We start from the raw sequence: 19,319 nt of genomic DNA on the forward strand, positions 1-19,319 counted from the left end.
ATTAAATGCCAGAAGCCACTTGAGGGTGCCTTTTGAAACATTTGTTCTGTGTCACAAGAATAATTCATTTGGTTTACAGAAATTTCTGAACTGGATTTGGAATTTTATCAATTTACAGTTTTCTTGGTGTGTTTTTTAACCAGCTTTTTGAGGTTTTTGTGCAATATAAAAAATCGTATGGTATCTTTGATACTAATGTTAGTTATTAATGCTGGTAATTTGGTTATCTTATGACAACATGTGAAACTAATCCTGTCTTTGCAAATTTACTGTTGGATAAAATAGCTTGTACTGAGTGTTGTAGGAGAGGAAGCAATGAGAGATCTTTTGTTTTCCTTTCTCTCCATAATTAGTACTACTTACCTCTTGATGAGCTAGACTATGCAGACATTTGCAGTGTAATATCAAACTTGTAGTCCTTCTATTCTGGTTTTGGAGTGTTTAATATATTGTTCTTTTTCTGATGGAGAATATGAATCCAGAAGTGAGCAGTTGCAAAGAAAAAAATTACAGCAAAATCCTGCCTGTAGAGACGTGTGGTTGTAGTCTGCATTACTGGAGGTTTGTCTTGTGTTACGACCGGTCTTTTCGATTCTGTTTAAAAAGAAATCCTTATGTAATGAGGCTGATTTGGTCTAATTACAAAAACATTTAATAATTTTCCTAAGCTTTTGACTTCTGTCATGTCTGTAGCAAGGGGTTTGAGCAAGTACATCTAGGCTGATGTGCTTTTAATTGCTTTCCTTTTATCTTTTCAAAACTGGTTGCTTCTCAACTTAATTGAATGTCTCCTTGTTCCCATTTTATCAACCGGGAAATAAGACCATCTGATTCTTTTCTTGTATTTACCAATAGTGATGAATTAACTACAAAGGCAGAATCAAAGAACGGACTTTAGTGATTTCCAAGAGTTTTAGACCAGCAAACCTCACTCCCCAGCCTCTGCATTTACTGGAGGTTAGCATGCATCTTGTACCGTTATGTAGTAGCAAGGAGAGAAGCAGGTCTTTGCTATGAATGTTACTGTTCAAAGCTGGCCCTTGGATCCATATTAGATTGCTAAACAAGGCCATGCTTTTGGAAATGTTCTTCATAACAAAACCTGATGGTTGTTAGGATAAGAGACCTTTAGACAACCCATCACGAAGTTCTTAGAAAGACTGGCAGTCACGCTGTTGGTCACCAGGAAGCTGAGTGTGACCGTGTGCTTGTGGACAGTGTTTTTCAGGTGGTGAAGGCCTGACCTGCACCTGAACTTCTCCCCTTTTTGACAGTAACTATGCACAGATGTTATCTTTACAAGACAGAGACTTCAGCGCTGCTCTGTTCCCCAGGCTGGTAGACCGACTGGTAAATTCTTGCAGACTTGGCAGACTGTGCAGGCTCGCTCTGCAGTACCTGGGGGACACTGTCCTTTTTAGGGGTGGTCCAGTTAATCTTGTTTGTTTGGCCTTCAGTGGATGAGGAGAAGATCAAGCTAAATATTCTCCCAGCAGTAGAGAGGTGGTGATGAGCAGCAAGTGGGTGACGGTGACTGAACTGGAACCAAAAGAGGAGCGCTTCTGCATATCCCCTTGTTGTATAGGGATGTGGGAGGTTATGGGGTTTTGCTTCTTTGGTAGCCAAAACAGCTACACCAAAAGTAAAAAGTCAAGTCAGTAGAACAGCACACATTTTGTGTATTTATTTTGGTGTATACATATGTGTGTGTATGTGCACATACAAAAAAATGGGGATAGAGTATGTTTATGTAACTGCAACTGATATGTGTATGCATATATCTGTGCAGGCATGTAGAGTAGGTGCTATGTAACATTACATGGCTTTTATCTAACTGTAGTTCAAGTAATGTAGTTTGTCTGTGAGCTGAGCCTTTAGTAACCCAAATACGATCTGAAAAGTTTCAAAGCCCTACAGATAGCCAAGGCTGCTAGGTCACATAACCATGTCTGAAAATTTGCCCTTATCTTCTCTTTTATGCGTCTATATGCCAAAAAGTGTGATTTTGGCAGCTGCAAAATGGTGTTTGAATCCGGTAAGCAGTTTTCATCTGGTGGGGGGTGGGGGTGGGCAGGCAGGGAGGGAACATCTTACATGATTTGGGGAGGGAGGGTGGGATGGCGTTGTGATGTCCCATCTCTGTAACCTCTTCTTATACCATGCACCGAGCCTATGGAAATGCAAGATTCGGTTATTTTCTTCTCAGGAGAATGAGGAAGTAGGGGAGAGGATTTGGTGGATCCTTCCCCCTGGAGTGCCCTTGCGCCCCTGCTTTAGGGCAAGTTATAGCTAACTTTTCCTTTTGTGTTGTCTCTACTTTGCAAGAGCAAACACTGCTTGGAGGAGTGACTAAAACCCAGCATGGCCTTTCTCTTGCATGATCAGATTAGAGAGGCTTGCTCTTTATCTTAGCAGATGTTCAGATACTTTATTCAGAGCTCAAGAGCCTCAGTAGTAAAGTTGGGGAGAGCCTTCCTCACTGCAATATGAGCTTTTAGCTCGCTACTTTATTGAGCTCTTTTAGCTCGCCGTTTAGGACTGGCCTTTCGGTGGTAGTCTGATCTTTTGTTGCTGCACCATCTATCAATTATTTACATTGCTCTATGTCTACACACACTTACATTGATTTGGGGCTACCTTTTATGCATTGAACATGTTGACAGGAGAGGGTACAGAGGAAAAAATGCCTCAACTACACCGTAATTTTCTTCAGATTTCCCAGCAGCGCTCTGCTGGATTTGTGTACAGCAGCTGTGTTATATGAACGTGCTAAATAAAAGGGACTTAAAAAGAGGAACGTTTTCAGGGGTTGGGGAGTCTGTAAACAGGGCTGGAGCCATTACTGTTAATGGTCTGGAAATGAATTTTGCCTCGTATTAAATATTCAGGCTAAAAGAGGTAGTTGCCAAAAAAAAAAAAAAAGAAAAGATGAAAATATGTTGGGGATTTTCTTCTGGTGATGGCAAAGAAGACCTTGTTGCTTGCATTTGTGATTTCTTCTGTCTTTGGAGTAAGCATGTGCTTTTACATGAGGTGTAGGGAAGAGAGAGGTTTCGTTTAACATATTTTGTATTGACTGAATTATGTGCCAATTCATTTTTTTTTTAAAAAAACCCAATGCTTATTTATATTTAACAGATGAACCTTATTGCTCTCTGTCCTCCTTGCTGTATATGTACTGAGAGCCCATGGTGACATAGGCTGGTTTCCAGCCTCGCTGCAAAACAGGGTTTTATTGATACCAAAGATTTCTTTGTCCTTAATGAAAGCTCAGCAAAGGTCACTCAGTTGACTTTCATTATGTCAGCTACTTTTTGTAGTTTCCCTTAGGCAGCGTGGATGCTTTCAGAAGATTTCAGGCTGCTCCTTAAGGTGTTTCTTTCCTTCCTCGGTGATGCCCCCTTACCATGTTGTTTTCCTATCTCCTTTAATTTTGTGTGAGCAGTTGAAATACTGAACCTTCAGAAAATTCTTGTGCCAAGTAATATATATTAACTTATTCGTGCTTGTCATTTTGGTGACTGCAGATGTCTTGGGTCTAAGGACATGGTTGAAAGCCCCTGTTCTGTGCAGTTTCATAATATTTCTGAATAGGAATAATCTGTCAGTGAGGAATGCAGTAGACTATATTGTTAGCATTTATGCTTAGTGTGGACCATACACAAAGATCATCATGGGTTTGGGATTTCTGCATTACAAGAACTGTGTTATCATTCAGCTTTTCCCCCTTTTTAAGCAAACCAGACTCTATGATATATTACTTGTACAGTATCTTAAAAAGGTGTGATTCTGCAGAGGGTGGAATGGCTCTGGCTTGATCCATCCTTAACCTCCACTGGTAGAAAGGAGTTAGAACCTTGAGTGAAATGGTGCGGTTACCATCCATGTGCTTGTCTGACCTCACCCAGGATCATTTTCAGTCCTTCAGTCCGAAACTTCCAGCTGATGTCTTTATTCTTCCCTTTCCTCTCATTCACTCCCCTCTTCCTCCCACATCAAAGATGGTGTTGAGAAGGGTGTTCAGCTTTCCATTTCTGTTAAGTCACAACTTAAACACTTCTAGGCTAGAGTTAATTCTGCAGACTGTCTTGGAAAATCACTGGGAGATTTCAATCAGAAGTCACTTGTCCCCGTGCTTATTGAGCTGAGCTGTTTCAGCAGTAACTCAGGACTCAGATCTGCATTTGAATCTTAAAGCAGCTAAGCTGGTTCTTGATTTTAAATGTACAAATGATCTTACTAATTTCACAGAAAAGGCAATGCAAGATGGTTACAGTCATCTTTAGTAACCCTAAATGGGACTGGATCCAGTGGCTTGCTGGAGGCATCATTCAGCTCAGCTAGGGTGCTCTCAGTCCCAAGACTTAAGCTTTCCAAGTTTATAGCTGAGTTTCTTGCACCAATTTTTGGGTTTGTACCTGGCACTTTGATGCCTTCTACACCTGCTCCAGTGTGGTGCTGCTGTGTTCTTTCAGTGTTCTGTGTTACAGCGCCTGAATGCTTAGGCGGTATGGGATATAATGGCTCATAGTGTCAGGAGCGGAGGGAGACATTGTGGATTTGTTACTTATAGGTTGGAGCCTAGTTGCAGCATTGCAACTTCACTGTTGGGACCAAAAATGTTCGTTCTGGAGGTATTTCTTATGAGCTTTGTTGAATGGGCTAAATAAGGCTAGGATTAGGTGCAGGGTATATGTGATGAAGAGTGGTGGGGATAAAAGTTGTGATGTCCACCTGGAAGGAGTCCTACGATATCTTCTGAGATACCAGAGTAGCAGTGTGCTAAGGGTTACATTGGCTGAATGTGCTTTTTGACAGACTGATGTAGGAGGTTGTTTCTAAATGCTGAAATCGGTAGAGGAGGGGAGTTTCCTGAGGAGTTGAAATCATGTATTTTTATGTTCAGTTTCAGGGATTAAGCAAAATTAAGACCTCTATTCATATTGTTGTGTCTTAATATTGCTTTTTATAATATGTTTCTACAACAATTAGTAAAAAATTAAAGCAAACCCTTACTTATTCTGTCATTCTGAAAATCTGATGTAAATTTTATGGTAATATATGCTGGGTTCCCTTTCTCCTAGGATTATTTGTATGTAGTCAAGCTTATTGTGCATGTGAATACAATTTACGCATTTTATGCTCTTTGCAAATAACTTACTTGCTACTCACAGATGTATGTAGAATCAGGCAGGGAGATAAGTGGCATTATATAGCAAAAACAATAGTCATGTTTGTGTTAGTCTATAGACCACAGGATCCTGTGATACTTGGAATAATGAAAGCACAGTTTATAAAAATAGATGTGGAGGAAAATATAGCTGGTTTAGAATTGTGTTTGCTTCTGTGAAAAGCTCCTCTTGTTTTCTGTATGCCAGAGAAAGTGATATGGGTTAAAGGAAAGTACTGTTGCATTATTTTGTCATGCTGTTATTGCCCAATAGATCATTTGCTATTACTGTGTATCGCTAAAGAAGTAATGAAAAATTTCCTGTAGATAATAGTAGTTTGAGTGTCTAACCTTTATAAGGTTAGATATAAAAGCTCACTAAAGCCTGTTCACTCACTTGTCTTTGGCTTTGGCCATAATGTGGTTAGATATTTCTTTTCTTGTAAGAAGAGGGTATCATTTGACTTAATTTATAGAAACCTTGGTGGCTTTGGGGAGAGGTTGTAGGGGGGGAGTAGGGTGGTCTGCTCTGTAGTCTTACGTCACTGTGGTGCAAAATTAGTAAAACAGCTTTTAAATGTCTGGTCCTGCAACAGTATCAGATGATTAGGAACTTCATGTTACCATGAAGTGTAATTGTTTCAAATTGTGTTTGTGGGGGTCTATTTGTGATCCAAATACATTATTCTGCAGCAGTCCTTAAAATAGTATTAAATCATGATGATTTGTTTCTTATTGTGGGTTTTGTTAGTGGGTGGGGTTTTTTTTAAATAAAAAAAAAGATTTCTTTATGGCTTTTAGTAAGTTTGTGGCCACAGTTTTTTGATATGATATATTTAGTGTGCATCTTGGTATTGTATCTACTGTCAAATATTTTTTACAGAATAATGAATGACCTGACACTAGTGGAAGAATAAGCCTGTTCCCAATGCATGCAGGGAACTTATAAAATCGGTTTTACGGTGGTGGTACCTCCAGTTTTCCTTACACCTCATGAGCTTACTAGGTAGCCTGTGTTTCCAGCACTTCATTTATCCTGATTTTACATTGATGCTGCTAATTCTTACAGACCTTTGAAAGTTACTGGACCTTAAGAACTTGTAGACTTTGTTCATATATGTGGCTTTAATTAGTGCAATGGAGATGATTATAAGCTCTTGCTGTATTCTGACTCTGGTTCTACCTGGATGATAGCTTAACCCACTATTTTAAATTTTAAAATAAGTCTCCATTTGGAAGCTAAGGAGGTTCTTGTATTTTCCCAGTGATCCTTTGGAGTGAAGTTACTCTTCACTGATTAGAAAGAGTGACAATATATTATTTCATCTTATTGAAGAGTTACAATTTATTTCTAGGCAGTAACCAAAATGGAAGATGTACTTAAATAAATTTGCATACCTGTCCTCTCTTCTGAAAGAGCTGGTATGTCCCTGTTGGCATAGGTTGACCCACTTCAAGCACTGTCTGTAGGAAATACTGAACTATATATTATTTGATTATGTACTTTATTTTCAGGTTGGCATACAGGATGGTAGGAGTCTGGGATGGGACAAGCTGGTCTTAGTTCCACTGTGCTGGCACTTGTGTGTAATTTCTTAATGGCATTCTTACCTTCTAAAAGGCGAGGCCAAATAACGACATTTAGGGAAGTTAGCCAGGATTGTATGATTGCATGTAACACTTTTGGTGCCATAGTCCTGCTGAAGTATGGAGAAAGCCGTGGTAACTACTCAAGTCATCCTGCAAAATGGCAAGGGCTGAGGTTGAACAGTCACGGTTCCTAAAGCACCACCTCCTTTGTTCATGCATGTAGCTCTCATTAATGCAAATATTCTCTAGTTAGGGTTGTGGCTACTCTTAGGAACCCTTTAACAGCTAATTAAAGTACACTTTGGAAGTTGGGGAGGTTCTTGTGTTTGCATAATCTTGGGTTTCCTGATTTCTTAGAAGGGAAGGATCTAGTGACTTAAATGCTTGAATGCTCTGCCATCACTACTTAGGAATTTGGGAATACCACAATCTATATGGGAAAAACAGCTGTTAAATTTCTTAGAGTGAGGGAGTATGAGGCTGTGACGTGATCCTCCCTAATTAAATAGCTTGACATCAGGGAGAGGAAGATGCCCTTCATGTTTTTGAGTTTCAGCCTACTGCAAAAACAAGGCAAAGTTAAACTTCCTGTACAAAGGCAGATGTTAATCCTCACCAATGGCACTGAAGTTGCCCAGAGGCTTTCCTGGAGGTCTCGGTCCAGATAAGTATGTGTTAGACCTCTGCCCCTTACTCTTCTGTCACAGCAGCCCTTTAATCAAAGGCAGCTTAAAAAATTTTTGTCAAAATGCTAGGCACCACACGTTTCACTTCCTTAAAAACATACGGATTTAAATTCCTAGCCATCATCATACCCCCTTAGGTTTCTGATTTTAGACACCTGTTTCTGTTAGCTCTTTTGAAACAGCAGACTTTTTTATCAATATATTGGTCACTTTAGTTATGTAAAAAGATTACATTTTATGCTTGTCTTTTTCCTCAGAAGTGATACAGCATACCTCTTTGTAAACTCATGTTAACCTCTTTTACCTGTTGTGCTGATAAGTAAATGAAAATGTGGGAGCTGTAGGCACTCATCCCTCCAGTGAAGCTCTTTACATTCCATAGCTTGGGATATTATTTTTTTCTTTGTTATTGTACTGTGCAGTTTTTTTTCCTGTTCTAATTTGCCATGATGTGGTCAGTGCTGTTTCCTTCCGGCTGCTTGTGAGCCTGTGATAGAGATAAGGATACGTTTACAGTGCATTTTTAACAAGAAGCTGAAAGTTTGCTTCATGTAGAAACTCAGGGACTCTCTGCATTGTACAAAGAATTTATTTACTGGATTCATCTGTTTGATGCTGTGGGAATCAAGATCTAGAGCATTTTACTTGCAAAATAACAACTTTGGTAAATTCGAACGATGTGTAAAGAAGAAAGGTGATATACTTGAGATATTCTACAGCTTGCTAGGTCAGTCTGGGTTTTGTATTTTTACTTTTGAGTATACTTTAAAGAATCAAATGAAAAGATGGATTTTCTTTTTTTAACTTCTGTAACTTTTGCTTAGTTTCATGTTTTTAATGTGAAACACCTTGAAACTGATGTATTATTTTCTGAAACAGTTTTATGTTTAAGGGAATGAAAAATTTGCATGTGTGTATCAGCAAAAGTAATACCTCTGAAGATACAAAGGTGTCTCAACTTCCTTGGAAGTCCGAGTTACAGTTTGGAGCAAGCTTTTTTGTGACTGCTACTATTTCATATAGCTAAAGCAATCATTTCTTAATTAGAACTTTTCTATTTTTTCCCTCCACAGTCATAAAGGCTATCGAGGTGGGAAGAACAACTCAGGAAAGGATTTCACTTGGTTTGTTTCCCTTTGAGAAGAGAAGAACCTGGGAACACCAATGTTCTAAGAATTACGAACACTGCTACTTGATTCATTTTATGATCCTGCCTTTCTGCCCAGCTGGGCTTCAGTAACTCTCTCCGTTCTTTCACATTTGAGAACATTTTTCTTCGTATGTGGAGCTGAGACCTGGGAATGCGTTATTATGGCAGCAGTTGTACAGCAGAATGAACTTGTGTTTGAATTTGCCAGCAACGTCATGGAGGATGAGCAGCAGGTATGATGGGACAGTGTAAGAAACCATATTCATACAAGTTGATGCTAGGAGTATTATGAAAACATAAGAAAAATATATGGTGTAAAACACAAAACAGCAAACACTGAGGTCATTATTGTTGCAGCAGATCTTTGTGCTGTTTCAAAAGCTTCCTGTCGCTTCCTGTAACTTGCATGGGCAGAACAGAAATTGGTTGAAATGTTACAGCTTCTGCAGTATTGCAGAGACATCCTCCTCTGAAAATGTTTTTCCTGTGTTGCTGATTTGTACCAGTAGAATCCATCTATTTGTGGTGCAGAATTCCCCACATTCTGGTATTTGACAGTAGTTTTAACTTCCCTGAGTGCTAGGATAAAATTCTGAATTAAAGTAACGGTCATACTACAGATGACTAGCAGGAGCAGTAGGTACCCGCTGGCTGCTTTTTGCAGATTGGTTTCTAAATTGTATTACTGTATGCTGGCTATTCAGAAATAAGCTTCAAAGTAATTTAAATTGGTTTCTTTCACACTGCAGGGAAAATACGTCTGTTTCTATCTGAGCAGGCTCTCAGGTGTTATCTAAACCACATCCTGTGAGTCCTGAGGCTTCAGTAAAGGATTCCTGCTGTAAAAATTAGGCAGCTCCTATATAGGTGGCGGTTAATAGTAGGGTTTTGAATTTAACGAGAAATCAGGTGTCTGGGTACTGTGGAGAGGCAGTTCTTAAAAGACTGAGAAGTACCATGACAAACTGTTCTCCTTTCTGTGAATGTGAAAAGCATTTGTGCTCCTCTTTCAAAAATACTTTTGGCTTTATAATCTTGTGTCTGTTTTTTTGTGTGGCCTAGTATCTGGCTGGGTTAGTGGCCTGCTTCTGGTGTCAGAGTCATGTGATCATTTCAATGAACTGAGTGTTGTCTGTCTAAAGTGCTAACTCAGTTTTGGGTGGAACTAGTAATGTAACTTCCTTCCCTGTATTTTTCCAGAGCTTGTGGTAGCCTGGGGATTTAGATATGGGAATTGCACAAACATAGCTGAAAATGAGCCTTGTTTATTACCTCTGTTTGTTCTTCATCGCTGGCTTTACTTTACAAGCCTATGGGAGAGGGGAGAATTGAGATGGGAGGGCTACTTCAGTGTGGTTTCTGGAAGGGGTAGTGCAAGCAAACGTGCTTTTGTTCAGTTTAGCTATGTGTTCTGCTTCTTGAAATTTCTTCAGATGCTCACCTGAAAAACTTCAAAAATACTAGAGGGCACTGAACAGGGCAGTAAACCCTCCCTAAACAGAGCTTTCTGCAGCTCCAGAGCAAACTCAGCCTTATCATTTATCTCATAACTCAAATGAATCCTACACCAGGTGAAGCCTAAGGAAAGAAGGTGTCCTGTAGCATACAGGAAATCAAAGATATGAAAGACCAGAGAGAGTGTGCATAGCAGAAGGTCCATCACTGCAAACAGTTGGATACAAGCTTCTCTCAAATTGCTGAGTTGACTTAGTTCAGATACCAAAGGTGCAGGTAGCTAGCTGGCTGGCTGCATGAAGGTAGATCTTAAATACTCACTTGTAGAAAAGGAGTCCTGTGTAGGGGAAGATGTGGGAAGGTAGAGCAAGATTTAGTTGAACAAGGATTTCCAGTATAGCATTAACCCAAAAAGATTGCTAATTGCTTATACCTGGTTGTTCTGCTTGTTACAATATAAAATCTATTGCTACTCCTGAAGTTTTGAAATTCTGGATAGATGAGCTGTATTTAGGGGTGAATTACATGATTTGTGTACGTTGCAAGAATTTTAGCTCTGGAAGTGCTCTGTGTTGGTCAAACATATTTTTTGAGCTTTATCAGTATAGAAAAGGTGACAGGTGTCATTCAACTGATCTTTGGATAAATATTTTTATGATGCCCCCAAAAGCTGGCATTGCAAGAACTTTGGTACTTTTCTTCTTGTCAAAGCTTTGCCTGGAGCCCTGTTGTGCCAAGAGCTGTCAGGACATGGAACAGCTGCAGGGAGGAGAGGTTCAGGGTCTAGATGGCAGCTACACTCAGTATTTCAGGGAAGTCATAATTCATGGCTTTTTTTTTTTTTTTAAAGGCTTAGTTAAACAACCGTAAATTATGAACAGTCTATTTGCAAATGTAAGCATTCAGCCAGTGGCAGATGCTAATGGGAGGGACTCTATCATGTAGCTCTGTGTGAATGGGAAAGTGTCTCTTTTATCAGCCGTATCCTTTTGAGGTCAGAAAATAAGGTGGCGTTTTTTATTTTTTTTTATTTTTCTTGGAGGGTTCATTTATCACATTGTGCATGTATGATGAGGAAGAAATGGGGTGAAAATATCCTTGTAATTTCGAGAAAGGAGTAAGTGGCTTACATTAATGCTGCTGGTAACCTGCTACATGCTGCTACATGTCAGAGATCCTGGTTAAATGAGGGTTTGCTTTCTCTCCCTCTCTGCCATCTCTGCCCTTCCCCCGCCCAGGTCAGAGTGAGAGTGACTGCACACATAGTCGGTCCTGCTGCCTGAAACTGCTTTTCTTCAAGTCTGCAGCTTCTCCTCTCAATGTCTTTTGATTTAGTCCTTCGTGAACTTACAGTTAATGTGGTATTTGATCAGGACATTCTTAATTTAAAAAGCTGAATAAAAGCAGCCACAGAGGCTGGATCTGTACTAGGAAGTTTTAAATGGTGCCGGGCACACGCAGAATCATTGCAAACATTACATCGCTGGTGTGGTCCCCGGCATGACTGCTCTGTGCCAACAGGTCAAGTCACTCAGCCAAGGCCAAGATCCATGTTTTTTAGCTATTTCCAACTCCTGTTGAAGTGCCCCCCTTGTCGACTTGCAGTTTTATGAAGACTTTGAGGAAATCATTGTAAGGTCCATAATGAGATTGTCTCCCCAGAAAAGCAAGCAGTATTTAATTGCTTCCAGCACCCCTCTCTGAAACTTCATAACTTCCCAGATGCTGGCCACAGGAACACCTTTAAAGTCAAGAGGCTGCCTCTGCTGTTGGCGCAGGAACCTTCAGCAAGAAAAAAATAAATTCCATTTTCTAGTCACTAAGTTCACTTTGCCTAGGTTTTTTTAGGTTTTGTTTTAAAAATAAATGGCCAACTGAATTGGACTTGCAAGTCTGAATTCTGTTGCTCTGTTAAAAAGACAGGTTTTTTTCACTGAGGTTTCTTTCTCTTCCCTGTGCCCTCCCTGCCCCCCCTGTAGCTTTTCCCTGCTCCTACCTATTGCATGCCTTTCTTCCTACCCATCACTCTCACAAAATTTATTCCACACCAGTTAGAACATAGTCGCCATATTCCTGGGACAAGTTTTCTTCCTTAGAGGACTTATAGGATGAGAAGGCACTACTTCCAAAACAGAAGTCCCCTTCCTTATTTTCCATTTCAACAACCAGGATGGTATTTTGATCTTCTGTCAGTTGGTGACAGCTGGTAAGAAAATTCTCAGAGAAGAGAAAGAAGCACCTTGTCAGCATGTGAAACACCCAAGAAGAATTTGAGAGCAGGAGGGAAGTTTGCTGCCTTTGGCCCCCCAGAGGAGGGCAGAGTTCAGTTTTCAGGGGGTCATGGAGCATGACCGATCCTTTCAGGGACCTGCTCATGGGACCTTCCATGGACAGCAGCATCTGTCTGAAGCTTTGCACTCCTCCGAATTGTTAAAGGCTGGCCTACAGGACTGGTTTGTAGGTAAACTACAGTGAGGAATTTGTTGTCTGAGTCTTGGGAAGATTTCAGCAGTAGCTCAACTCCTTTATGTGTCCAGCAGACGTGGGAGATGTGTTGAAGTCAAACCAAAGCTTTGGCAGAGCTAGGGTGTCATATTTTAACTATATTTTGCGTGAGAAAGATGAAGTAGCAGAAATAGGCAATAGGAAAAAATGCACAAATTGTTCTTCTATGGATTTTTGTATTGATTTCTTGAAAATTATCGCTGACACTTTAATTTGGGAGGTTTTTTTTAATTTTGGGATGCTTTACACACTTCCTGTTTGTTAGTGCATGTAGAACCACCTTTGTATTAGAAATAAATTATTTTGTGATCTTGCTATTTGAGAGGCAATTTAATTTGTCTTAATGGAAGCACCACTCTCTAGTCTTTAATTTAATGTTTTCCCTGTGTGTAATTCTCATTACACACTAGCATCAAAGGGAGCAATAGTAAACATGGGCTCTTCTGCAGTTCTAAATGCATACAAAGTTATTCCTGTGTCTTACAACAGCAGAACTACAGGAAGCTTTACCTTGGCTCTCCACTGGGATTCAGGTGCTTTCAGTGGAATCAGGGACATTGTAGAAGTACTGAGGTGAGATTTTACCTCTCAAAACAGTCATATGTACATCAGCATATATTAACAGTAGCTTTTAAAACTGAATTAAGTGCTTGTTAATGAAATCATAACCAGTTGCAAATACTGTACAAAAAAGTGATGACTGTTTCCACAAGAATAATTTCAAATTAAATTTGTTTGAAGTAGTGTGAATGCTTTTCTCTCTGACGGTGTATTATTTATTTGGTCCAGCCTTTCCTTTTCACAGCTGTGACAGGAAAGAAAATCCGTATCTTACATCTCCGTAAAGTATAAGTTGGAAGCAGGTGTAACGATGGTTTTAAAATAAAAGGCTACAATAAGTGTGAATATACTCTGACTCTTCCAGTTCAAAACTGTTATTAATTTAAAGAAAACCACATTTAAAGTGTTTTACCACAAGTGAATGCTTTTGTGTTTGTCTCTTGTCTTTCGGAAGCACAGTGTGTCAGCAAGCGCCTTGGACAGTCTGGCACGGAGTTCAAGTGCCCAGGTATTCCCACGCCATGGGATTTTCTCTGCCTGTAGACAGACATGGTTACTGTGCCAGAGTATGTGTGTATAGGATGGTGGCTTCTAGACATGGTCAAAATACAGTTTAACCTTGTGGAGCAGATCATATCTGATCATATGGATCAAACCAAGTGCTGCTGAAATGTATGACAGCAGCACTGTTTATTACCACGGGAAACATTTCAGTCAGCGGTGAAGCCTGTTTTGTAATTAAGTTTCATAGCAGAGTGACAAGAAGGGTGTAATATAAACAGGGCTTTGAGAAACCGAGCTGAAAACGTGTAACAATCAGTTGGGTTTATCTGTGTTTCATTTATTATTCTGAAACAGTTTTTTATGACTTGCCCCCACTAAAAAGTAACAGCAGTGTTTTTGCCTCTCAGAGGCCAAGTCAATTATGTGGTTGTCAGTCATTAGAGAAGGATGATGCTGAGCCAGAGTGATTTTTTTTTTTTATTCAGAAGAAGCTAAGGTGAGGCTTGTCCTTAGCACAGGCAACTTGATACACTGCTGCAGATGCTGCAGCTATCGAGCTGGTGCAATGGCAGAAGCAGGGAGGAAGGAGCGCCTCGCTTCGAAGACATGTCAGGGAGTAAGCTGGCCATTTGCAGACGAGCATGGAGGAGATAGATGCCTACGTCAGCAATAGATACTCCAATGCCTCCACCCTTTTATAGTCAACAGAGAGGAATAGGCATTTTTAGGGTATGATTCATCCTATCGTAGCACAGGAGCCTAAAACTGGGCAGGGAAATTGTGCCCTAGAAATACCCCTCTCTCTCTTTTGGTTCTGAAGGATCCTAGCTCAAGTCCAAGTGTCTGTATCACAGCTGTCTGAAGTTAGGTGAGATGAACTTCACCCATAGTCTCTATGAACTGGAGCAGGATGACAAGACTGATTACTTGCATCTTACATCCTAAAAGTTATATGCTGTGGCATATTACTGAAATGGAGGTATTTAAACTATTTTTAGAGCATGAATTTTATCTCAGTTATGAGGCTGTAATCTTCCTTCTAATTTGTGGAACATCTTGTTGAATATAAAACTTGTTTTAAATGCATACAGTATTTTATTGTATTTCCCTCTTTACAGTGCTTTATCTTTTTTATTGATACGGCTTTTGTTTAATCAAATCTATTTGTTTGTTCTTGCCTGGAGGCAAATAAGATCAGGGATGTTGGTGTTAATAAACAAACAGGATGCACAATGTGAACACGATTCTTTCTGAGGAACAGCAGGGACCTCTTGACCACCAATGGTGCCTGATTTCTCAGCCTTGGCACAATGCAAACTTGGACAGATGTGGCCACAAATGTGTGGGGTAGAAGCTGTCCCATTGCTTGACTCTGTGTATGTCCATCATCTGGCAATGTGATTGCACAAGAGGGCTTTAACTGATCTGCCCTTTGCTCATTGTTACGGATCTCCTACCATGTTACTCTATTTTGAATCTTCTGTTTGGTAGAGTAGGTAGGTTATTTGTTGGGGTTGTTTGCTTTTCATTTTGTTGGCATTTTTTGTTTAGCAGACTGTCCATGATAGAAGCCCATGAAAATACTAGTTTTGTTTCTTAATTCTTCCTTTTTTCCTGATTGCCCTTTACCACAGTGGTTGCTGAGACATGCTTCAGAAAACACAGAGCAATTTGAAGTGATATTTGCAGCCTTTTAAAACTTCTAATTGCAGTTTCTGTTTTCTGTACTTAGGTTCCAGACTCTTCCCTAGGAGAGGCTTACTCCCATAGCTGTTTGTGTTGGGCCAGTAGCTCTGGTACCATTTTCCATTGGTGGCAGTGTGTGTAGTGGCAAGGCTGTGAGACATGAGTAATCCCTAAGCAAGTTCATAATCATGTGGTTGGGGCTTTTTTCTTCTGTGGTTAAAAAAAAAAAAGTGCTTGATCTCACATGTCTGTGCTCTTCTATGGAGGGTGAGACCAGATGTACGTATATTGGTTTTCTCAGAAACATGTTTTAGCAACTTTGTCCTGTGTTTTCTTGTTTTTAAGCTTGCCACATTCATAACGTTATTTATTTTTATAGTGGGAAAAACGTAGTTACACTAGGCTTTCTCTGAGCCTGCTCTGTTATCATCAGCTAGGACTTTCTTCCTGCAAATGACATTTTAAAAGACTCACTTTGTAAAATATTGTGTCTGTAATAAACAGTATTTTCTGAAAACTTCTTACTATTGAATGGATGCCTTTTCAGAGAGTGTGCTCTTGTTATATTACTGATCAGCTAGATTTCTCTTTTCCCAGCTGCCTCTTTTCTTCTGTATCTAATGCAAAATAGCTATTGAGACAGAAGGGTGATGTCAGAAAGCTGACTTAGGAAGGAAAGCAGGGTGGAAGTAGTGTCAAGTGACTAAAGCCATAGGAATTATAAAGTATTATGGCACGTGTATCAAGCTCACTCCCTATTACACCCCTTGCTCTTGTATCAAGTGTCCCCTAAAATAATCTTAACTAGCAACCCCACATGGGGGACTCGGTACCTGTGAGTTCTTCATGCAGTCCTGATATCCAGGGGACTCTTCCACCCCCAGATTGATGGGAAGAGCAAAAGATGTAAGATGCTTGCAGCAAGTGGCTTGCCCAGTATTATTGCCAGCAGAGTTTAGCATGTGCTGTGCCACTCCTCCGTATTGTCAGCTTTTATGCTGCAAAATAATGTCATGGGAGTCTGGTATTACCGAATGGAGTAAATACATTAGATACTACAGTGATATTCAGCCTCTGGCTCATAGTGGGACACTGCTGCTGTATGGTTTTATGTGCTAGAAGTCATCCCATTTTTTGGTACTCCATCCTGATGGCCTAATAATATTCAAGTGATGTAATATAGGTCTGTTGACATATTAATCAGTGTTTAGGTTGGATGTAGTCTAACTACCATTATTTTAATTTTCTTTTTTCTATGCCCCAGCTTGGTGATCCGTCTATATTCCCTGCTGTCATTGTGGAGCATGTTCCTAGTGCAGACATCCTACATAACTACTCTGGCTTAACCTGCGTGGATGAACCTAGTGACATGATCACTGAGAGCTCTCTGGACGTCGCAGAAGAGCAAATCATAGAAGATGATGATATCACCCTTACAGGTTGGCAATAAAAATATTTCTGTGCCATGTTTTTGCACCAAGATGGCTGTGGCTAATGGTAGAGAAAACCTTAATGATAAAAACCAACAGGAAACAAAATTATAGAAGTATTGAATGCTGTTAATTCTGTACAAGACACAGAAAATGTTATTAATGCTGCAGGTGGCTTGCAATCCCAGATGCACAGCTGATAACGGTAAAGAGCTTCATCCATCAACAGAGATTAAGATAGAGTCCTGCTCAGAGTACCAACAAGATTTTCCTTTGCTAGTATTTGCATAGGATTTGTTTGTTCTTCTTTAATGGTTGGTGTGTACCTAAGTAAACATACATAAACCAAATAAATAAACATACATAAACCAAACAGCAGGAATGGGCAACTTGAGTAGATGTACTGCTTTTAGCTTCCTGAGAGTATACAGTTAGCCATAAAATGTGCACATTAGCATGACTTCCTGGTGTAAGTATGCTCAGCATAGAATTAATCTTGGATTTCTAATAATGATTAAAGCCTAAAATACATATGTTCTGTGTAAATTCTGTTAGAAAATGTAACCCCAAAGAGAAGACAGCTCTCAAGAGGAAAGCTCAAACATTAAGTCACATTTTTTTTAAAAAACAACCCCTCACTGAATGCACATATTAGAAATATTTTTGCAGAACAAGTCTGAAAGGTGGGATAGATACTTCCCAGAGAGAGGATCTGTTTCTGCATCTTCCCTCAGCCATTAGGCTTCACACCTGGACTGTCTCCAGGGCTGGAGATAGCTTGCTGGTTTCAGTAATGCTTTTGACATTATTTCCAAAGGCGTACTCTGATACAATCTTTTACCACCAAAAGCAAAACAAAAACTCAACAAACTTGACATGAGGTTCACAGAGTAAATTGACATGAGCAGTTCTCAGTAAGTGGTTTTATCTGATAAAAATGGCACCTTTTTTTTTTCTTAGTAGTGAATTATCTGTGAACAGACTGTGACCATACAAGTAAGTTAGCTGATTATTCAAGAAGATTTTACATACTTTATTTCAGGTTGAGACCTCTTGCCAACTGTTCATTTGCTATTCATGTTAATTATTCACACTGCAACTGGCATTTCCTCAGTGTGTTACTTAAGCACCACTTAACGCGGCTGTGTGAATTTTTCGTAGCAGATCATTTTTGTAAGTCCATTTTAACTGTAATATATTGTGTGTGAATTTTTACTTGCATGAGTAATTGTGAAACTCCACTTTTGTGAATGCTCTTGTTAACACTTCTTTTGTTGCTGGTCACATGGGAAGGGTTTGCAAATTGCTGCCAGAGACTGAAAATATGTAATCCTTGTAACCAATGGTGTCCAAGGGTTTCTGGGATACTTTGGAGGCAGACAAGTACAGTATTGTTCCCATCATCCATTGTGGTTCAAGCAATCTGGTTTTCTTTAAAGGCAAAGTCCTTAGAAAACCAGAGCTGCCACTTTGCAGGGATTATTGTTGTGAACGAGGTGTTAACTAATTATCTGTTTCACAGTCTCCATCCTAGCAGTTACTGTGCATACTGTGGGTTTCCTTGGAAGGGAAAGCGTATGAACCCAGGCCAGGCAGGGACCAGTACTGCTGGTGAAAGCTCCTGCTCAGGATGCAAGGCAGGTGGCACTGGCTCAGTCCATGGTTTCTGTCAGTCTGACACAAGTGGGCAGAATCTGGGGGCCCAGGGGTGTGAAGGCACCCCACAGGAGGTGAGGAGAGGATGCTGGGGAAGGAGCCCCCTGTCACCTCCCTGCCTGCTGCAGGCAGGCGTCGACTGTGGCTGCAGCTGCCCACTTGAACTGCCAGGCTGCCGTGGAAGAGACCCAGTTCAAGCATGACTTGCCGTAGGCTGCCTTTGAAATGGGACTAATCATAACTGAAATTTCCCACCTACTCTATTTTTCAACTGCCTTTTTTTTCCCCTCCCTCCTTTGAAGTACCCTTCTTGATATTTTTTTCATGGGGTGTTTGGTCTCAGCAGTGAAATGTGTTGTTTTGCTTCTTTGAAATTTGTACCAGTCTTTTCAGTCACTTCTATGCTATGCTTTTGAGAGAGGATCAGACATTATACAGACTGTACTAATTCCATATGAAAATATTTATAAGACTGAAGTTCACAGCAAAACGAAACTGAAACCGCCTTAATTTGTGACAAAACATTGCTGAGACATGTCTGCTTAATACGCAGGATTTGGGTTTTTTTAAGTTACCAGTTCTTCAGTACTGTTTTATCTCTCTGTCATACATTAAGCTTCTCTTTTCTCCTAAACTAACAGAAATTAGCAGATCTCCTGAAACCAAAGCAATCACATTTTAGGGATCTGTCTGCAGAATGATTGGTGCTAGTAGGTTTTTCCATCTATAGGATGTAGCTTCAGCCCTTCAAAGGCACAGCTATTGCACATCAGTGATTACTTACCTCTAGTATAAATTATAACCTGCAGAAAACTGTAAGAACATCTGTTTCACATGAAGCCCTGCTTGAAACATGGCTAACAACCAGCTTTTTAGTTACAATAATGCTCATGCTGTAGTTTTTTTGTAACGAATAGGCAGACCTG

At 40.0% G+C, this 19,319-nt stretch overlaps 1 protein-coding gene across 6 annotated transcripts in view; it reads left to right on the forward strand.

The window, feature by feature from the left end:
• Positions 1-19,319, forward strand: part of ELF1 (E74 like ETS transcription factor 1) — a 92,191-nt gene that overhangs the window by 41,997 nt on the left and 30,875 nt on the right. For 4 of the 6 annotated variants that reach the window (XM_037376248.1, XM_037376250.1, XM_037376247.1 and 1 more), the window contains 2 exons: positions 8,520-8,829; positions 16,572-16,746. In XM_037376248.1, the coding sequence (XP_037232145.1) occupies positions 8,758-8,829; positions 16,572-16,746 (247 nt within the window). In that variant the 5' untranslated portion in view covers positions 8,520-8,757. Of the gene's footprint in view, positions 1-7,826; positions 8,174-8,519; positions 8,830-14,487; positions 14,601-16,571; positions 16,747-19,319 lie in introns of those variants that run through there. The other 2 variants (XM_037376249.1, XM_037376246.1) reach the window with 2 other exon arrangements.

This window comes from Falco rusticolus, chromosome 2 (assembly GCF_015220075.1).
Source record: "Falco rusticolus isolate bFalRus1 chromosome 2, bFalRus1.pri, whole genome shotgun sequence".
NCBI lineage: Eukaryota > Metazoa > Chordata > Aves > Falconiformes > Falconidae > Falco > Falco rusticolus.